The sequence below is a fragment of the Micromys minutus genome (assembly GCF_963924665.1).
Source record: "Micromys minutus genome assembly, chromosome: 22".
NCBI classification, from domain to species: Eukaryota; Metazoa; Chordata; class Mammalia; order Rodentia; family Muridae; genus Micromys; species Micromys minutus.
The window spans coordinates 5,155,718-5,172,588 of record NC_137957.1 but is presented as its reverse complement, the minus strand read 5'-3'; the positions used below and the strand labels follow the sequence as shown (position 1 = coordinate 5,172,588).

Here is a 16,871-nt window from a genome sequence, read left to right as displayed (position 1 = left end):
GAGAGGAGACTTGTTCATTGCATCTAGGGTGATCTAATGAGATCCATTGTGGGTTTTCATGGTTAAGAACTATCTATGTTTGTGCTACGATTATTAGCCACATTCAAACATTACTGAAAACCACCAACATTCCCCCCTAATACTACCTGAAAACAGGACTTTAGTCAAAATCTTAAACATTGTCAGCAGTTTTCAGACTCCATTCCTATCAGCTCTTCACAAGGAGGGTGAAAATTGTCTGCTGCGGCAAAAACAAGCAATCTGGTTTCTGCTTATTTTCAGCTGAAGTGCTAACAGCAGGGCAATAGTGTTCCACAGGGAGGAGCACACCCATTGCTTATCCAGAAGCAAAAGATTGGACCTGAAAATGTACATATGAGTAACATTATACAGATTGAGTGGTTGTATTTACATATGTATACACAAGTGGATGTGCACACAGTGTCCTCTTTTAATAACAATCAAAGGAAAAGAGGATATCAAATTTAAAAGCAAGGGGCTGGGGTACATAGGTTTGGAAGAAGGAAAGGGATGGGGAAAATGATATAATTATAACATAAAATGTGTGAAATGAATTCTTAAAGGCAGCAAACGGATTGGAAACTGTCCTCCCATGGCTTTTTTTCCCCTAAAGGATTATTTCATGAAGTCTTTCACAGAGAATGAGAATCGAAGAATGGGATCCTGTTCAGTAGACTTGCCCTCCTACCAACAAGGGGCATTATAAAAAGATTAAGGATTCGCCCTTTCAATATCCCTTCTTTTAACACTTATCTAAGTATTGATTAATTCTTTTGAATACCTTAAACAAAATCTCCAGCCTATTGGTGAGAGGAATTTTAACCTAGCAACACCACTGCTCTGGCAAGAGATCACATCCAAAGACCTATTTCTGTGTGATGCTGCTGGATTACAGACAAACTACAGTCTTTGAGCCCTCTGAAATACAGAGACACTCTTAGTAAACTCTTTCTGGTAAAATTAGTTGTAGAAGGAAGCAGCCACATTTGAAAGTGATATCTAATTTAGGGGCAGACAAAGTAACAAATCAGAGAAACATTTTATAGAATGAGTCAGGGGTAGGATACACCCAACTCTCTCAAGAGCAGCATGGGAAAGAAACTACTTAAGAGCAGTACATGGAGTTTCTTTCATTGAGTTCTGTTTAGTCAGGTGGGAGGGAGTTCATGCAATGTGTACCATGCAGTGGAGTTGAGTTTGTTTGTGAGATCATGTAATTCAACAGAGGCAGCTGTCAGATCATGACACATACAGAAGTGGATGCTCACAGCCAACCATTGAATTGAGAACAGGGTCTCCAATGAAGGAGTTAGAGAAAGAGGTGAAGAATCTGAAGGAGTCTGCAACCCCATAAGAACAATAATACCAACCAACCAGAGCTTCCAGGGATAAACCACCATCCAAAGAATACAAATGGTTAGACCCATGGCTCTAGCTGCATATGTAGCAGAGTATGGCCTTGTTGGGAATTACTGGGAAGAGAAGCCCTTGGTCCTGCCAAGGCTCAATGCCTCAGGGTAGGGGAATGTCAGGGGAAGGTGGGCATGGGAGGGGGCACCCTCATAGAAGCAGGAGAAGGGAAGATGAGATAGGAGGTTTATAGTGGGGAAACTGAGAAAGGGATAACACTTAAAATGTAAATAAAATGTATGCAATATAAAAGGACTGAAACCATATAAAGTAAAAAATTTCTAGAGTTAGTTTAAGAAATAATTCCTTTTTTAATCTTCAAGTTTTTACTGATTATTTTATATATTTACCTTTCAAATGTTATCCCCTTTCCCTGTTGCCCTCTCTCCCATCTCCCCCCTCTTGCTTCTATAAAAATGCTCTCTTTCCCACTCACTCACTCCCATTTCAACACCTTTGCATTCCCCTACACTGGGGAACTGAGCCTTCACCAGACCAAGGGCTTCTTCTATTGTTGGCAGATAATGCTATATCCTCTGCTGCATATGCAGCTGGAGCCATAGGTCTCTCTAGTGTGTAAACTTTGGTTGGTGGTTTTTTCTCCAGAGCTCTGGGAGTTCTGGCTGTTTGATATTGTTGTTCTTCCTATAAGATTGCAAATCCCTTCAACTCCTTCAGTCATTCTCTAATTCTTCCACTGGGGTCAGCGAGAGGCTGAGGAAAAGACACACTGAATTGGTCAGCTCAGAGAGGAATTTGATCCAGAAGAGCCAAGTTGAACTAGCCAAATAAAGACCAGAAAAAAAAAAGAGTGAGGTTGTTCATCAGTAAGCCACTGATATGACAATTGCATCAGGGTAATAAAAGTAACATTGACATATTATCAAAAAGAAATAAAAGCTGGCAGAGAGTAGTGTTATTCCTAAACTAACACCAATCCAAACCCTAACCATAATGATAATCCTAAATCTAAATCTCACCTATACTCTTACTTTTACCCTTCAATTTAACCTTACATTTGCACATATTTCTTCTATTAACTCAACCTATACTCTGACCCAGAATATGACAACTACCCCTACATAAACTCAGTACCAAACTCAACCCCTGCTGTTAAAACTAACAGAAAACCTACGTTTACAGCTATCGCAACCCTACCCTTCATCCAGACAGGCTGCTTCATCAAACAGTACAGGGAAGAGAATACAACTTGGAAAACCACAAAATTATTTGCAGTCAGAAAATCCATACATAAAGGGAAAACTAGAATTTTTAAAATTAGAGATTTCATTTTTTTTAACTAAAAACTTGCAATATATAGTGGTTTGATTGTGTTCTTTTTTCCCCAGCCATTCCCCAATTCCCTAAACATCCAACTTTATGTTCTTTCAATCAAAAAAGAGGGAAGAGTGGAGGAGAGGAAGAGAATAGCAATAAGGCAAAATAACAAAACAGATGAAAAAGCACACAAAAAACACCAGATCCCTTTTGTTTGGGCAGGAGAAGCAGATTTCTCTTAGTCGGCTGAAAATTCACAGGTAGATACTTACTGAATTCATAATAAAGGCTATGGCTATGTTAGGTGATTTTAAAAATTGATAAAAAGTTACGTGTCGCAGAGGTTGTGTTGTTCATATTTACATTTATATCTAGGAAAAAATAAGAGAAAAAAAGTGAAGAAAATAATACTGTCTTTTATATAGTTCCAGGACTCTAGATTTTTCAATGAATTTATATTAAATTAATTGTTATGGTAGTATATATGACATATATTATTAGTTTTGTCAGAATGACTCAAGCAGACTTGCTAAAAAATTTTTGATTTACAAGTAGAAATCTCTGCAAACTAAAAAGTAAACAAGTTACATATTGATTTTCTCACAACTAGTACCATTTCTAGGATTCAGCATCCTTAAAAAATATCACCAAGACATGAAGTCAAGTTATTTCTTCCTATGAAGTCATCTAATTATGTCAACTAATTGTTAGTTATAACTCTACAAAAGAAACATCCTAGTCTATTATACAGCTCATGCTTCTCATTAAAAAGCTTTTTAAGCTTTATTTCCTTCATTCATATAAAAAAGTTGATTTTGAATATGCTTCCTTCTAGAAGACCAATTTTATTTTTAAATTAACTCAGATTTTCTAGTTATTTTTAGTGACAACATTTATTACATTATAGATTAATTTAATACTCTGTGCTTGTCTCTATTTTTATTAAAGCAAAATACTAAACTGCAAGTAAAACACCTAGCAATTACTGATGACAGAATTAATTCAGAACTTCTTTTTTTAAACTTTATTTTAAAAAACAAAGATAAAAGAAAAAAATTTTAACATTTTTGCATAAATGTATACAAAAATTGTTTCTGATGGCTGAGTAGTACTCCACTGTGTAAATGTACCACAATATTTTTATCCATTCATCTACTGAAGGACATCTGGGTTTTTTTCCAGCTTCTGGCTATTATAAATAGAGCTGCTATGAACATTGTGGTGCATGTATCTTTGTTGTATATTGGAGTGTCTCTGGGGTATATGCCCAGAAGTGGAATAGCTGGATCTTCAGGTACTACTATGTCCAATTTTCTGAGGAATCGCCAGACTGATTTCTAGAGTGGTTGTATCAGTTTACAACACCAACAGTGGAGAAGTATTCCTCTTTCTCCGCAACCTCGCCAGCATCTGCTGTCATCTGAGTTTTGGTTCTTGGCCAATCTGACTGGTGTGAGGTGGAATCTCAGGGTTGTTTTGATTTGCATTTCCCTGATGGCTAAGGATATTGAGCACTTCCTTAGATGTTTCTCAGCCATTCGATATTCCTCAATTGAGAACGTTTTGTTTAGCTCTGTACCCCATTTTTTAATAGGATTGTTTGATTCTCTGGTGTCTAGCTTTTTGAGTTCTTTGTATACCTTGGATATTAGGCCTCTATCTGATGTGGAGTTGGTAAAGATCTTTTCCCATTCTGTTGGCTGCCATTTGTTTTTTTGACAATGTCTTTAGCCTTACAGAAACTTTGCAGTCTCATTAAGTCCCATTTGTTAATCTTTGACCTCAGAGCTTGAGCCATTGGTGTTTTGTAGCATTTATTTATACATTTAGTAAATAAACCTATCATGAAAAGAGAAATTTCTGAGCCAAGACAGATTTATACATTATAGACTGAAGAATTGTTTTGCTCCTAGTGATTTAGAAAAATGATTCTGAAGATGAACATAGAATAATTTGAAAACTCGCTATTGTTTAAGTATTAAAGGAAGAAATGACATGGACCATTATGAATATATATGACATTAATTTTTAATTTTTAAGTCATGTCCCAACAACATACTATATATGCCTGTCTTTTTTCCCTTTTCTAATTTTTTATTTTATTTTATTGCTTGTTTTATTTATTAATATTTCAAATGTCATCTCCCTTGCCAGTTAATCCCATGCCTCCTCTTCCAACCCCCTGCTTTTATGAGGGTGTACCACTACCCACCCACACACTCCTATCTAAGCACCCAAGCATTCTCCTATGCTGGGTCATCGAGCCTCCACAGAAACAAGGACTCTGCTATATATGTAGCTGGAGCCATGGGTCCCTCCATGTATACACTTTGGTTGGTGGTTTAGCCCCTGAGAACTTTGGGGGGTATGGTTGGTTGATATTGTTGTTCTTCAGTTCCCTTGCTCAGTCCAAAAGTTGGCTGCTATCATCCATATCTGTATTGGTCAGGCTCTCTCAGAGCCTCTCAAGGAACAGCTACTCTAGGCTCCTGTGAGCAAGCCTTGGCATCAACAACAGTGTCTTGGTTGGGTGTCTGCATATGTGATAGATCCCTATGTGGGATAGTCTCTGGATGGCCTTTACCTCAGTCTCTGCTCCACACTTTGTCCCTACATTTCCTTTTGATAGAAGCAATTCTGGATTAGTATTTTTGAGGTGGGCAAATAGCCCCATCTCTCAACTGGGGGTCATGCCTAACCTCTGGATATGGTCTCTACAGGTTCCCTCTCCTCTTTGTTGGGTTCTTAATTCACCGAATGAGAATAACACAGTCTGTGAAGCATCTGCTTGAAAGCATCCTTTACCTGTTGGTTCCTTAGGGTGTAAATGAAAGGGTTTAGCAAAGGGGCTACAGAAGTGTTAAGCACAGCTACACCTTTATTTAAAGTCACCCTCTCCTTGGCTGATGTTTTTATGTACATGAAGATACAACTCCCATAAGTAATGGAGACAACAACCATGTGTGAGGAACAGGTGGAAAAGGCCTTCATCCGTTGTTGAGCTGAAGGGAACTTTAGGATGGTTTTGATGATTAGTGTGTAAGAGAGTATCACTAAGATCAAGGTGATGATAAGTGTCATTATAGCTACGACAAAAGCAATCCATTCTATTAATCTCGTGTCTGTACAAGACAGCTGCAGGACAGGAGAAGTGTCACACAGGAAGTGATCTACAGTTTTAGAAGCACAGAATTCAAGTTTGAGTCCCAACATTAAAGGGGGGAAGATGGATAAAAATCCAGTCACCCAGGAGCTGAAGACCAGCATGTGGCACACTTTTGTATTCATGATGATGGGGTAGTGCAGTGGCCTGCAGATGGCTACATAGCGATCATAGGACATGGCAGCCAGGAGGTAAAACTCTGTGATAAGTAGTAAAAAAAAGAAGAACAGTTGAGCCACACAAGCATTGTAGGTAATTGTTTTGTCTCCAGTGAGAATGCTCATCAAGTACCGTGGAATGCAGGCAGTTGTGAATGCAATTTCCAAAAAGGAGAAATTTCTGAGAAAGAAATACATTGGAGTCTTAAGGTGAAGATCCAGCAGGGTGAGGAAGATAATTACTAAGTTTCCCATCAGGCTCAAGAAGTAATTGAAAAACATAAATAGGAAAATCAGACTTTGCAGCTGAGGGTCATCTGTCAATCCCAGTAAAATAAACACAATCTCTACTGAGTTATTTTTCATGTTCTGTTGTTGTTGTTCTATCAAGTCTACAGAAGAAAACAAAAATAGCAACAAAAACATCATCAAGGACAAGAACAAAGACAAAAAACTGCATTTATAAGTCGTTCATTTTTTATCCTAGAAAATTCTATTTTTATAAGTTTAATGATTTAGAAGTACACATATAGAAAATTTCAAAGAAGGAAAAACATCTAAAACTAAAATAAACTTAATATTGTAAAATGTATTTTAACACAGTCAAACAAAAGCTTTGAAGTGAGTTATCAGTTAAACCTGCTGCTTTAAAATCTCTTCCTTAAGATGTTTTTCCATGACTCTCCACTATTTCTTGATGGGTGTGAGAGGAGAAAACAGATCTTTATGAAAAAACATAATAACCTATAAATTGAAAAATAGTGTTTTAAATACATGTGCTAGATTAATGCATATTTTATAGAGTTGCATAAGACAAATATTATATATTTTTATAGTTTTTAATTCAATATTAATTACTTATATACTCTACCATGTTTATATCCTTAAGTGTCAAAAGTAAAATGTGTATGTAAATAATTAGAATATTCTTGAAGCTCCTAAGACATGTTCTGTGCAGTATAAAGGGACTCAGATGGCATATACTTTCCAATTAAACTTTTAAATCATTAAGGAGAATTAAAATGACACAAGAACAATAGTATACACTTGTATTTAATACAAATTTACATGTTGACAACTAGAATTAGTCTATTAGTTTATTTGATTCAGTCCAATGAAGCTTAAACTAGGTTATTTATAGTGATTTTGTTTCATGGCTAATGACACCATTTTCAGATATTTCCATGTAACAAGCACAGGTAAGGTCAGTTATTTTCTTATGAGGATTCCAAGTCATTCGTTTTTGGAGAATATCCAGACACTACTTCCTTTTCAATGGATACAAAAATTGTGGTACATTTACACAATGGAGTACTACTCAGCTATCAGAAACAATAACTTTATGAAATTCTTAAGAAAATGGATGCATCTAGAGAATATCATCCTGAGTGAGATAACCCAGTCACAAAAGAACAGACATAATATACAGTCACTGATAATTGGATACTAACCCCAGAAAGCTTAGAACACTACAGAAACAACTCACAGACTGTGAAGTTCAAGAAAAAAAGAAAAAAGAAAAAGGAAAAACCATTATATTTACTTTTTACACACTAAGAAAACTTTGACTAATTCCAGGTTACATCCTGTTTTACATGTACTTTATGCTAATTGTAACTAGTAAGATCTTAATGCACACTATCAAACTTTAAAAAAAGCCAAGCAATGACAAAACATGTATTCGTATACTTTTATGCAAAAATGCTTAAAATTTGTACATTTATCTTTGTTTATTTAAAATGAAGTTCTTCAATAAAAAAGTTAAAGTAGTAGAATCAAACAAACATTTTTAAAAAAGTATTCTGCTTAGAATTTTCTGCATGGGACAGACTTAGAAAGATATTTTCAAAAGTCATAGTTTTAAAATTACTCTGTTTTATATAAGATTTTATGCAAGATTTTACCCAAATTTTAATTTTAATTCAGTTTGTATAACATTTGTTCTATGAATAATTAGTGACAACTTCATAGTTAAATAAGCATATAAAAAGAATAATTGAAAATAAATGTCCTCTTTGTCATCTACGGAAATTTACAGAAGAAGCGTTTGGATGTCATAAAAATTGAATTCTTGAAACAAAGCAATCTAGGCAGATGAATCAGCCTTAGATAAAAAAACTTTATGAGCCAAACCAGCTTTGGCTTGATAAATATTCAGAATCCTCATATTTATTCATCTCTGATATAACAATATTATTAAAATATAATACTATTTAATTTTATTATTTGAAAATAGTGCTTTGTTCTACTTCAGCAATTATATATAACACATACATTATATTCTGAAAGTGATATCACAAAAGATATCTTACAAGATGATATGATCTAATAAATATTGGATACTATGAATGTTATATAAAATTAAAATGTTTTTACTGTTGCATCATCACTATATCTCACTTGTAATAATTTATAATTACCTCTTAATAAAAACTTAAATGTTAGCCTTTCATTGGTTTAACAGTTTTCCTCAGTTTTATGTGTAGATTCCTAGTAAATGTGCACTTACATCTTTGTTTTTTTTTCAGCCAGCATCTTGGTAAATAAGGAGTATAGATAATTTCTACTCACCTCATTTTAATCTAAAATATGTGGTTATCTTTCATGCTGTTTTAGAGATAACATTTTGACTAAGTTATTGCTTGGTAGAAAGGTAGATGAAATTGCCATTTCTATCACTTACTACATACAACTCACTTGTCTGAAGTATTTTAAACCTGGCTAAGTGTGACATGCAACACAATTTGAAAATTCACTGCCTCTGACGTGGTGGAGATTCTGTGCCTCTGTGTCCTATTGTAAAGCATATAAGGACAACGAATTCTCAGGGTAACTGCAAACCACAGCCATCATTTAATTCCTCAGGGGTTGTCAAATTTAGATACAGACTTATTTTCTATAGTAATAAAAATATGTGCACAAACCTTTTTAAAAGCTATAATTCTAGATAGTTACAGAATGCTGTTTTATTTGTATCACATGTCCATCTTTTGAAATTATACAGTTCTGGTTTATAAAACAGATAAAATAAAGAACATTTCAAGTGGCTATGAAATTGATAATATAAGATAGAAAAAGATAACCGATTGTAAGCCAACTAACTCTAATCTAAGTGTGTTATTCTATAAACACCTTGTTTCATCTGGCTTATTTGTTCAGCAATATGTCCTACCAAACATACCACCATATAAATGCATAGAGGGATTTCAATCTTGGCTACAGTTGGTAGTCCTTCTTTGTAATGATATACTATTCTTATCTCAGAGATGGAATATTTATAAGGAACTAGATAGTAAATATGCTCAAAATACATTTTAAACTTGTATTCATATAGAACACACTAAATATATTTTGAAATACCCTAAGTATTAACAGTTGTCTTTATCATTGCAATAAATTCCTTAAATTGAATTTTCTGAATCAATAGCAAAACATAAGCTAATGTAAACTAAATTTCTCTGTGAGGTTCAAGTAATTCCCAATAGCTCCTTTTTCTCAATGACAGAGTGGACCTCTTCTTGCTTTGTTTATCTATTCAAAATGAGTTTATAGGGATTGAAGTGGTGGCTCAGAAACTAATAATAGTTAAAACTCGGTACAAGTAGGCTTTTCCCTTGCAGAGGATCTGAATTGTGTTCCCAGACACACGTTGCATGCAGGGCTCATAACTCCCTGTAACCATAGATCCTCAGAATTGACACCTTATACTGGTCTCCATAGGTACTACATTTACATGTACAATGCTACATAGAGAAACAGACATACATGTAATCAATCTGCATCCTTATTATTTTCAGAATAACTAAGTGACTCCTCCCTACTCTCCTACAATCTTTATTTCTATAGTGTGTGACATTTTCTTTGGAATCTGACTTACTGTTTTATATAACCAACTCCATTTCTATCTACTTTCCTGAAATTAAAAGGATTTTGTTCATGAAGGGGCAGCTGAAAATTACTTAATAGTGTGTATCCACTACAGTTTCTTAAAACATATCCCTGTTCAGAGTCATTTAGACTGATTCCATGGCGTAGATATTGTGAAAAGTCCTGCAAAAGAATGTGGCAATTCACTCATATCCTGTACAGTGACTAGAACCTGCGGGACTTTGGAGTGGTTTATCTGGTAAACATTATAATTATATTTATAGTTATTTTGTGATCTTTATTCCCACAGTGAGTGTATTAATTTACATTCTTACCAGTAATATGTCAGGGTTTCTTCACCTTGCATCTATTCCAGTATTCATTACTTTTAAGTATAAGATTTTGTTTTACATTGATATAACCTTTTTATGCTAGATCAAAAGGAAAAAAAGAAGAAGAAAAAGTATCACATGGACCATCTGAAACAGCAGAGAAAAAAATGGGAAAGAACATTTCAAAATGCTGTCATAGTTAAGTATCTTCTGAATGAAATAAGGCAAAAAGACCACAGATGAATCATTAAGAAATTAAAATCATATGCATAATGGTAGAAAATACTATTTGAGTGAAGAGGAGGTCCACAGAATGTTACAGCCTTTGTCAACCAACAGAAGTCTAATATGTAGAATATAAAACAACTACTCTAAACTATAAAAATCATAAAAACCAATTTAATAAAAATGGACCATGGGTCTAAAAGAAGATCCTAAAAATAAGAAATGTAAAGTTATTAACATTTTAAAGGTGTTAAATATTCTTATTTATATTAAAAATTGTTTGTTATTTTAGTTATTTACATTTCAAACGTTATCCCCCTTCCCAGTTTCTCCACTTCAAAACTCGGATCCTAATACTTTTTCCCCTGCTTCTATGAGAGTGCTTCCCCACCCACCCACCAGGTCCTGCCTCATTACTCTAGCATTCTCTAGACCCTATTCTATGCTGGCACATCAATTATTCCCAGGACAAGGGCCACTCTTCCCATTATTCCACAAAAGGCAATCATTTGCTACATATACAGCTGGAGTCATGGGTCCCTCCATGTGTACTCTTTGGTTGGTGGTTTAGTTCTCGGGAACTCTAAATATTCTTATCCAACAAAAACATGAAACTTAAATTACTTTGATTTCTATGCAAGATCCTTCAACCAAAGTGGATATTGTCAAATGGAAAGGGGAATGCGAGTAAGATTATAACTGCTATACCCATACTCTGAGTCATTAAATAAAAACGTACCTCAGTATGTAAACATCTAAACACAGAATTATAGTGTGACTTATATACCACACTATTTATATACCCAAAGGCTACCTTAGAGACCTTTATAATCAATATTCCTTATTGCTCAATGTATAATACAAAGGAATTGGAATCATCCTAGTTGTTCTTCAACTGCAGAATGGATAATGGAATTGCGAAATATACAAAACACGAAATTTTATTCAGGTGTTAAAACAAAAACAAAAACAAAAAACAAAACAAAAAAAAAAAAAAAAAAACAAAAGAAAAGATCCCCCACCAGGAACAGCAGAGATCCAGGGACACAGGCGAGGTACAAGGGAAAGAACAAATAACTGACAACAAGATGGCAAGAAGAAAGCAAAAGAACGTAACCCAGGGAAACCAAGACAACCTGACAACACTAGAACCCAGCTCTCCCATCACAACAAACAGCGGAATGCCAAGCACTCCAGAAAAAGAAGACTCAGACTGGAAATCCTACCTCAAGATGATGATAGAGATCCTTAAACAAGAACGGGAGGAAAAGAATAAAGAATTAGAAGCTTTTAAAGAAGAAACAAGAAAAAAACTAAAAGAACTCAAAGAACTAGAAGAAAGCAGAACCAAAGAGATGAAGGAATGGAAGAAGGAATTTAAAACAGAAATGGACACAATAAAGAAAACACTAAAAAAGACAATCCTAAAAAGGAATCAGGATGGAGATACTTGTGATCACACATCAGCCAGAAAGTAGGGGAAGCAGGTCAGTACCAGAGGTTCTGGTATAATCTGAATAATCTCTTCCTCTTTCTAAACAGCTCCTACCTCCTAAGGGCTTTATGGCCCACAAGAATAGAACCACCTTCTGGAAACAATCATTTGATACATGACCTCACAGAGCACATTACAGATCAAAACCACAACAGGGACTGTATGTAGCATCACTAATAGACTATAGTGGAGTATAATGCTTGGCTGTATTCTGTGGTCTAGAATAGAAGTTGTAATATGCAGCGATGTTTAAACCGTAAGAATATTGAATTAAAGGTAATAAACTCTCTCTAGAAAGGAAAAAAAAAAGAATCAGGAGTCACAGGTGCAAGCATTTTGAACAGACTACAAGAGATGGAAGAGAGAATATCGAGGGCCGAAGACAACACTGAAAACATAGACAAGACAGTCAGAGAAGATGCAAAAACCAAAAAGCTCCTAACCCAAAATATCCAGGAGATCCAGGACACAATGAGAAGAACAAACCTAAGAATAATAGGAATGGAAGAGGGCGAAGAATATCAACTAAGAGGTACAGTAAATATCTTCAACAAAATCCTAGAAGAAAACTTCCCTACCCTTAAGAATGAGATGACCAGGACCATAAAAGAAGCCTACAGAACTTCAAATAGGCTGGACCAGAAAAGAAATTCCTCCCGACACATAATAGTCAAAACATCAAGTGCCCAAAACAAAGAAAGAATACTAAAAGCAGTAAGGGGAAAAGGCCATGTAACCTATAAAGGCAGACAAATCGGGATCACACCCGATTTCTCAACAGAGACTATGAAAGCTAAAATAGCCTGGACAGACATCATGCAGACCCTAAGAGAGCACAAGCGCCAGCCCAAGCTGCTAAACCCAGCAAAACTATCAATCACCATAGATGGCGAGACAAAGATATTCCAAGAAAAAACTAAATTCACACAATATATGACAAGAAACCCAGCACCAAAAGGAATTAGAGGTGAAAAACCCAATACAATGAGGGGTATCACCTCATGGTAAAAACAACAAAATGCCTAAGCAAGAAAACCAAAAGAAGAAAGACACACACAGGCTCAATTCAATCTACAAAAGCAATAATAGCATGAAACAGCAACCACTATTCCTTGATATTTATTAAAATAAATGGATTCAACTCCCCAATAAAAAGATATTGTCTATCAGAATGGATACATAAAAAAACCCAGCATTTTGTGGCATACAGGAAACTCATCTCAGAGACAAAGACAGACACTATCTCAGAGTAAAAGGTTGGGAAAACACCTTCCAAGCAAATGGCCCCAAGAAGTAAACTGGAGTAGCCATTGTAATATCGAATAAAGTAGATTTTCAACCAAAAGTTATCAAAAAAGATAAGGAAGGACATGTTTTACTCATTACAGGGGAAATCTGTCAGGAGGAACACTCAATCCTTAACATACATGCTCCAAATACAAAAGCACACATATTCATAAAAGAAACCCTACTAAAGCTAAAAAAAATATATTTCACCCCACACAAAAATAGTGGGAGACTTTAATACCCCACTCTCACTAATTGACAGATCACAGAAGCATAAATTGAACAAGGACAATGTAAAACTAGCAGAGACTATGAATCAACTGGAATTAATAGATATCTAGAGAACATATCATCCTAAAACAAAAGAATACAGCTTCTTCTCAGCACTTCAAGGCACATTCTCGAAAACTGACCACATAACTGGACACAAAACGAGCCTTAATAACTATAAGAAGATTGGAATACTCCCATGCATCCTTTAAGATTACCATGGTCTAAGGCTGGTCTTTAATAACAACAAAGACTACAAAAAGCCCACATACACATGGAAACTATACAATGCTCTGTTATATGATAACAGGGTCAAAGAAGAAATAAAGAAAAAAATTAAGGTTTTTGTAGAATTCAATGAAAATGAAAACACAACATACCCAAACCTATGGGATGCAATGAAAGCAGTACTGAGATGAAAACTTATAGCTCTGAGTGCTTCTAAAAATAAACTGGAGAGAGCATACACTAGCAAACTGACAGCACAATTGAAAGTTTTAGAAAAAAAAGGAAGCAGATACACTCAAGAGAGTAGACTGCAAGAAATAATCAAACTTAGACAGATATAGACCAAATAGAAGCAAAAAGAACCATTGAAAAAATCAACAAAACCAAGAGCTGGCTCTTTGAGCAAATTAACAAGATTGATAACCTCTTAGCCAGACTAACTGAAGGGCAAAGAGAGAGAGTATCCAAATTAACAAAATCAGAAAGAAAAGTGGAGACATAATGACTGAAACTGAGGAATTCAAGAAATCATCAGATCCTACTACAAAGGCCTATACTCAACAAAGCTGGAAAATCTGGAGGAAAAGGATGAATTCCTAGACAGATACAAGATACCAAAGTCAAACCAGGACCAGGTAAACCATCTAAATAATCCCATAACACCTAATGAAATCGAAGCAGTCATCAAAAGCCTCCCAACCAAAAAAATCCCAGGTACAGATGGGTTCAGTGAGGAGTTTTATCAACCATTTATTGAGGACATAATACCAATACTATCCAAAGTATCCCACAAAATAGAATCAGATGGAACACTACCTAACTCATTTTTTGAGGCTACACTAACACTTGTTCCTAAACCATACAAATACCCTACAAGGAAAGAGAACTTCAGACCAAACTCTTATTAACATTGATGCAAAAATACTCAACAAAATTCTTGCAAAACAAATTCAAGAACACATCAAAATGATCATTCACCATGATCAAGTAGGCTTCATCCCTGGGATGCAGGGATGGTTTAATATAAGGAAACAATCAATGTAATCCACCATATAAACAAACTCAAAGAAAAATCTGAATGGTCACCTCACTAGATGCTGAGACAGCATTTGACAAAATTCAAAACCCCTTCATGTTAATAGTCTTGAAAAGGAAAGGAATCCAAGACCCATACCTGAACATAATAAAAGCAATATACAGCAAACCAACAGCCAACATCAAACTTAATGGTGGGAAACGTGAAGTAATCCCACTAAAATAAGGGACTTGAAAAGGCTCCCCACTCTCCCCCTACCTATTCAGCATAGTACTAGAAGTCCTGGACAGAGCAATGAGACAGCAAAAGAAAAACAAAGGGATACAAATTGGAAAGAAAGAAGTAAAAACATTACTATTTGCAGATGACATGATAGTGTACTTAAGGGATCCCACAACTTACACCAGAGAACTCTTACAGCTCATAAACAAGTTCAGCAAAGTGGCTGGATATACAATTAACTCAAACAAATCAGTAGCCTTCCTATATTCAAAGGACAAACATGTGGAGAAAGAAATTATGGAAAAGATACCCTTCACAATAATCACAAAAATTATAAAATACCTTGGTGTGACTCTAACTAAGCAAGTGAAGGTTCTTGACCTTTAGGACAAGAACTTCAAATCTCTACAGAAAGAAATTGAGGAAGATCTTAGAAAATGGAAAGATCTCCCATGCTCATGGATCAGAAGGATCAGCATTTTAAAAATGGCCATCTTACCAAAACCAACCTACAGATTCAATGTAATCCCCATCAAAATTCCAACCCAGTTCTTCATTAGTTGGAAAGAGCAATGTGCAATTACATCTGGAATAACAAAAGACCTAGAATAGCAAAATCCATCCTCAACAATAAGAAAACATCTGCGGGAATCACTATCCCTGACCTCAAGCTATACTACAAGGCAAGTGTTGAAAACCACATGGTACTGGTACAGAAATAGGCATGTGGATCAACGGAATAGAATAGAAGATTCAGAAATGAGCCCTCTCGTATATGGTCACCAGATTTTTTTGACAAAGGTGCTGGAAACATTCAATGGAAAAAGGACAGCCTATTCAAAAAATGGTGTCATTCCAACTGGCACTCAGCATGCAGAAGAATGAAAATAGACCCTCTCTTATCTTCTTGTACAAAGCTCAAGTGTAAGTGGATCAAAGATCTCCACATTAAACCAGGTACACTGAAACTATTAGATGAGAAAATATGGAAAACCTTAGAATACATAGGCACAGGAGAAATTTTCCTGAACAGAACACCAGTGGCTCGAGCTCTAAGGTCAAAGATTAACAAATGGGACTTAATGAGATTGCAAAGTTTCTGTAAGGCTAAAGACACTGTCAAGAAAACAAAATGGCAGCAAACAGAGTGGGAAAAGATCTTTACCAACACCACATCAGATAGAGGCCTAATATCCAAGGTATACAAAGAACTCAAAAAGCTAGACACCAGAGAATCAAACAACCGTATTCAAAAATGGGGTACAGACTTAAACAAAAAGTTCTCAATCTAGGAATATTGAATTTTTGAGAAACATCTAAGGAAGTGCTCAACATCCTTAGCCATCAGGAAAATGCAAATAAAAACAACCCTGAGATTCTAGCTCACACCAGTCTAACTGGCCAAGATCCAAAACTCAGATGACAACAGATGCTGGTGAGGATGTGGAGAAAGAGGAACACTTCTCCACTTCTGGTGGGGTTTTAAACTGACACAACCACTCTGGAAATCAGTCTGGCTGTTTCTCAGAAAAATGGACATAGTACTACCTGAAGACCCAGTTATTCCACATCTGGGCATTTACCCCAAAGAAGCTCCAACTTACAACAAAGATACATGCACCACAATGTTCATTGCACCTTTATAATAGCCAGAAGCTGAAAAGAATCCAGATGTCCTTCAGTAGATGAATGGGTACAAAAATTGTGGTACATTTACACAATGGAGTAGTACAGAGCTATCAGTAATAATGGCTTAACAAAATTCTTAAGAAAATGGATGCATCTAGAGAATATCATCCTGAGTGAGATAACCCAGTCACAAAAGAACAGACATAATATGCAGTCACTGATAATTGGATACTAACCCCAGAAAGCTCTA

The 16,871-nt window shown here is 35.5% G+C and overlaps 1 protein-coding gene across 1 annotated transcript in view; it reads right to left on the bottom strand.

Moving 5' to 3' along the window:
* Positions 1 to 5,454: 5,454 nt before the first annotated feature.
* LOC308435282 (uncharacterized protein) overlaps positions 5,455 to 16,871 on the bottom strand; it is a gene marked incomplete at both ends in the record, with an annotated part of 55,294 nt that continues 43,877 nt past the window's right edge. The window contains one exon of the mRNA XM_080935954.1: positions 5,455 to 6,413. Within this exon, the coding sequence (XP_080792080.1) occupies positions 5,455 to 6,413 (959 nt within the window). The remainder of the gene's footprint in view (positions 6,414 to 16,871) is intronic.